We start from the raw sequence: 5,523 nt of genomic DNA, 5'->3' as shown, positions 1-5,523 counted from the left end.
ACTCACTCACTCACTCACTCACACACACACACAAATTTACATAACATCAATAAACATACATTTGGTCCACACAAACAAATTTACATAACATCAATAAAACATACATTTGGTCCACACACACAAATTTACATAACATCAATAAACATGGTTTGGTCCACACACACACACACACACACACTTACACTTATGGCCTCCATATAGTAGTTACTAGCATGTATGTAGTAGCCCTGTTCCACACCTAGTCTTACCTATCCTTTCATTAGATGTCCACCCTGCCCATCTCTCTGTCTCTCTGTCTCTGTCTCCATATGTATGTATGTATATATACATTAAGGTCCAAGGTAAGCAATCCTTAACCTCTTTCCTTCTTCTAACCAATCAAGTGAACAGCAGCACAGAAAAGAAACAAAGGAGATAGATACATAGAAGAAAAGGAAGAGAAGCAAGAATGCCAACTCCATGGATAGCTTGGAAGAATATATTGTCTTGCAAACAGGACTCACAAATAACCAGATCAGTCCATGATCCTTGCAAACCTTCAATTTCTTCTTCTTCTTCTTCTTCACCACCACAATCATCATCATCATCATCATCATCATCAGCATCTCTAATTACACCTCTCTCATCCTCTGCTTCTGCTTCTGCATCTTCATCATCTTCTTTTGTGAAAGGTTCACAGTCCAACACCAAGAAGAGAAGAGGAAGGATGAGGAATGGCCTTCCACTCTCTAGCCCATCAGTATGTTGTAATAACCTCAAGAATGTTGTCCATGGAAACACCAAAGTTTTCCACAGAGGTGACCATGAGAGCCCACTCTCTCATCACATTGCTTCTACTCATAAGACCTCTGCACAACTCCATGCCAGCAAATTAGATCTCATCAATGCAACCACGAAACCCCATCAAGTATCCACACAAAATGCTTCCAAACAATCTTGTAGTCGTGATATTATCAGTGATCATTCTATTGGTAGTGTCTCTGACAAGTCTCTAGTCAACACAAAATCCTCATATAATCATGGTAGCTTGTATGAATCTTCTTCTTTTTCATGTGATAGACACCCACCTAAGGTAGTTCCCCCACAAGGCCATGGCCTTCTTCAATTCCAATCTTCACAACATTCTGCAAGGCACACTGTCAATGCTACTAATGTCAAGCCTCCTTCTACTTGCCTCAAGTGTGGAGAGATATGTCAAGGGCATGAAGCTCTCGAAATGCATCATGCTAATCGTCATTCAGGTGAGTGTTGTGACTTGCTATACATTAACACGATTCTCTGTATTTCTATGGTTGTGATTGGAAACTGTTTTGGGGTTGTGGAAATGAATTAAGACTTACATACTTATTTCAGAGGTACATCTCGTTGTTCTCGATTTAGGTCTGCCCTAGCTACGCAGGTTTTGGGCTATTTTTCAGGATTTTAGAATTGCAAAGAGTTTTTGAGGTTTTTGGGTTGGTTAGGGTTTGTGGTTCATGTCCAGGTTTTGGACGTTTAGAGTTACGGATTAGAATTTGTTGCAGGAGTAATAAGGTTTCCGGCTGAGGGTTCCAAGTTTTAGGAAGGTAAAGATTAGGGAATTTAGGGTTCAAGCGTATGGAAAGTTTTTTTTACAAATGTTATGTATGTAATCGCTTTATATTTGAAGATTTGATTGGTCAATAGATTAATTCAAGTTTAAAGTTCCAAAATTTCCGTACCAGGGTATAGATTTTTACTCGTATGGACTGCATTGCAGTTGGTAGTTTTCCAGTGAAAATTTAAATTTACAGTTTTCAGAGATAGTAATTCAGGATCAATGGTCTCTACGGTAAGGTCAAATATTCAGTCTTTCTGTTTCGTAAAATTAGTAGTTGAAATTTATCCGAGGAAGCTGTTTTTTGCACTTAACTGTGTTATGTTAAGTGCTACCATGAAAATGATGTTCTTGTTGATGCCTTCTTTGCATTACGACATGACTCATGAAAATGTTAATTTGGTTTTGACTGTAAACAAAATGGTCTTAAAAACTGCTGCTATTCTTTGCATTATAACATGACTCATGAAAATGTTAATTTGTTTTGAGTGTAAAAAAAGAAATGGTCTTAAAAAAAACTGCTGCTATGGCTGCTCTTACCAAACTTAATCAGGCTAATGTTTGGTGTCACTCCATTGTTTCATTTTGCGTTTTTCCAGTTACAGAGCTAAAAGAGGGTGATTCAGCCAGAAGCATAGTGGAGATAATATTCCAAACAAGTTGGTTGAGGCAAGACATACCCAGTGTGAAACCAGAGTCCATCTTCAAGGTCCACAACAGCCCTAAAACACTAGCCAGATTTGAAGAGTACAGAGACATGGTGAAAGCTAAAGCAAGCAAAACCTCTAGAAAGAATTCTAGATGTCTTGTTGATGGGAATGAGCTGCTAAGGTTCTACAGCACCACTATTTCATGCAGTATGGGAATGTCACCATCATCATCATCATCATCACCATCATTACACTCATCATCATATACAACAACATCATCATCATCATCATACCCATACTCATCAACATCATCTTCCTCATCATCGTCATCCTCCCCATCACCGTCTTCGTCGACATCTTTATGCCCATCATCATCTTGTGGTGTATGTAACATACTAAGGCATGGATTTGCCCCTGCCATGAAAGGTCATCCTGGGATCTATACAAATGCTAGCAGTGGAAAAGCACATGATTCGGTTTGCTTTGCGAAAGAACGGAAACTTGATGGAGAGAGACGAACGCTGCGAGCAATGATTGTTTGTCGGGTCATTGCTGGCCGAGTGAAGAAAATGGGCCTCTCTTCTGATAGCTCTCAAGATGGCAACATTCCAAGTGTTTATGATTCAGTTTCTGGTGAAGCTACCCAATTCACTGATCTTGAAGAGCTCGTAGTCTTTAATTCCAGGGCTGTTTTGCCTTGCTTCATTGTCCTATATAATTGTTAGTTCAAGTATTAGGGTTTAGGGTTTAGGGTTTGCTGTTTGCCTAAACCACAAAGCAAACATTAAACCCCAAATCATAGGATATGGCTCTGAATTTTGCTCTTGAAGACTACTGGAAAATCGAGTTAAATTACCCATTTGCCTTAGAGATCATTTGGACTGTCTCAACAAACTAACTAGCTAGATTCACTAAATACCTTAGCTACTTTGACTACCTGAAATACCTACAGCAAGTATCCGATCTCTCTAATTACCCTATCTGTCATCACATCCCCCTACATAATATATTCGACTCTCCGCCTCCATAACTATGAAGCTTTAGTAACCTCTCAATTTGTATGTATGTGCTTGTTATGCATTGCAGCCCTCAGCTTTTCTAGGTTTAGTTTTCTAGTTTAGCGTTGCTTTGCATTGTTAGGTAATGCCCCTACGGCACTCTCTTGCAATGAATTGAATTGGCTTTAACATAGCATTCCATAATCACTAGTTGGAATGTTGTTCTTAGAAATCTCATCAATACAATGCAATAGATTACCGAATGCTGGGTTATAGTATCAAATTGATCTCTCTATTTAATTTAGCTTCCTACTTCTTTGACTACCCACTCTTATTAGCTACATTAACTAGTTATAATCACACTTATATTTAGCAGAAGTGAATCCAGTGCTCTCTCCACTATAGCTAACCTTCGGCTATCTTACCCTCCTCCAAAACTCACCTACCTTGTATATGGCTGTCATGCATGCATGCAGGCCTTTTTTTACTAGATTTAGCTGCTCAGGACAGTACTCTTTTTTGTTGTATTGTTTCACTTTGTTTAGATGGTTAATACCCCCATTCCCCCCTTGGCACTCTCTTGCATTGAATTTGCACTAGCATTCTATTACTTGCCAAATGCTTGTATGTGTGACTCTCCTTGAGGTCTCATCAATACAATGCAATAGAGGGCCAAAGGGTCAAAGTGAATCTTATTGTACTTCTTTTCCCCTTCAATGATATTGAAGAAAGTTTTTTTAGATTCTTGTGATGATGTAAGTCAAAAAAGTGAATCTTATTGTACTCGTTTTTGCAATGGGATTCCAGAAAGTTTATGGTATATTGTCTGCTTTATACATTTGATATTGTAATGTTTTTTGTTTTGTTCAAATACACATGAAAAAGGATGCAAGGAAGAAAGTTTGAATGGAATAAGCAAGTAAAGGATGCAACCTTTTTTTATTAAGAAATTCATCTAATAAAGGAAGTTATCTTTATTGTAATCATCATCTCTTTGGATTACATGCATTCATTGCCTTTTACTCGGTGCTACACATGTGTAGTGTATTCATCAAGTCTTGGTACAATACCCACATGGCAAGGGTCATAGAAAATAAAGTAGAATGGAATATAAGCATTGTCGTTACTATTTCATATAGGTGTGTTTATGTGACTGTCATAAATTTAGTTCATCATGTTGAAGGTGCATGCATGCATGGTTTTTTGGGCTAGGGTTTAGTAGTACCATGCACATCAAAAGCCGTTCCATACGAATGTGGAGTGCCTCCTATGTTGACATTGTCACATAGATGCATGCATGATCTACATTCTATATGGGGGACCTCAATTCATGTGTCAACAAAATTGAATGGAAATATATCGATATTCGGCCATACATAATTGTTCGTCATGCATTTGAGAAATGGTAGTGGGTTCTAGCTTTCGATGATCAAGATATGCATTTGCTTGTAAGATTTTGAACTTGTAAAGAATATATTTTGAGATAATGATAAATGATTCAAATTTTGTGACAACTTGTGTTTTATGCATGGCTTGGCACTAATAAGGCTATAACTAGCTCATTTCGAATAATGGGTACATGTGTGTGTGGGGGGGCATATCAAGATTGACAACCATGTGGTGTGCGTGCTATTGCATTGTCTCTAAGATCTCACCTCAATTCCTCTATCTTTTTGTCTTATATTACTTATTAAATCCATTCTTTAATAGAAAACTATCAATTAACAAATTTAATAATTTCAAATAAAAACATTAATGCTTTGTTGTGGCCAATGTATAAACAAGCAAACCCATTCATGTATTGTGGCTAATCCTAGTTTATTAATATAATGATCTCAAAGTAAAAAATATGAATCACTTCTAATTGGTAGGGAACTTGTAAAATTGGTCTTGTAGAAGAGAGTAGTCTAAATAAAAGTATGAATGAATTGATGTTTCTAGTGAACTTGTAAGGCCATTCTTGTAGGGGAAAGGTTTTAGGTTACTACAATTGTAATAATCTCAAAGTAAAAATATGAGTGCTTTGTTGTATCCATTGAGATTGTAAAGCCGTTCTTGTGGGTGAAAAGTGTTTGCAAACAAATAGTATATTGATATCACATGTAAAACTCTCAATGCTTGATTGTGGCCATTCAACTTGTAAAGCTATTCTTCTAAGAGAAAAGCATTAGTTTCTCAAAGTAAAATATCAATGCTTGGTTGTTGCTATGAATTTGTAAAGCCATTATTTAAGGTGAAAAGTCTTAGAAGTGGGATGAACTCAAAGTAAAAATTTGAACCTTTTGTTGTGGTGAGTGGA

The 5,523-nt window shown here is 37.2% G+C and overlaps 1 protein-coding gene across 1 annotated transcript; it reads left to right on the top strand.

The window, feature by feature from the left end:
* Positions 1-271: 271 nt before the first annotated feature.
* On the top strand, positions 272-3,964 carry LOC147866902 (uncharacterized). The gene is made up of 2 exons (XM_087317429.1): positions 272-1,241; positions 2,176-3,964. Exons 1-2 carry the CDS (start codon positions 449-451, stop codon positions 2,949-2,951), a joined length of 1,569 nt encoding a protein of 522 aa, XP_087173555.1. The 5' UTR covers positions 272-448; the 3' UTR covers positions 2,952-3,964.
* The last annotated feature ends 1,559 nt before the right edge of the window (positions 3,965-5,523 follow it).

This window comes from Azolla caroliniana, unplaced genomic scaffold, assembly GCF_043228905.1.
Source record: "Azolla caroliniana isolate FFs.n. ecotype wild unplaced genomic scaffold, voAzoCaro1.0.p SCAF_3, whole genome shotgun sequence".
NCBI lineage: Eukaryota > Viridiplantae > Streptophyta > Polypodiopsida > Salviniales > Salviniaceae > Azolla > Azolla caroliniana.
Note: the sequence above shows the minus strand (reverse complement) of the source record. Positions and strands in the feature narration are given on the sequence as shown.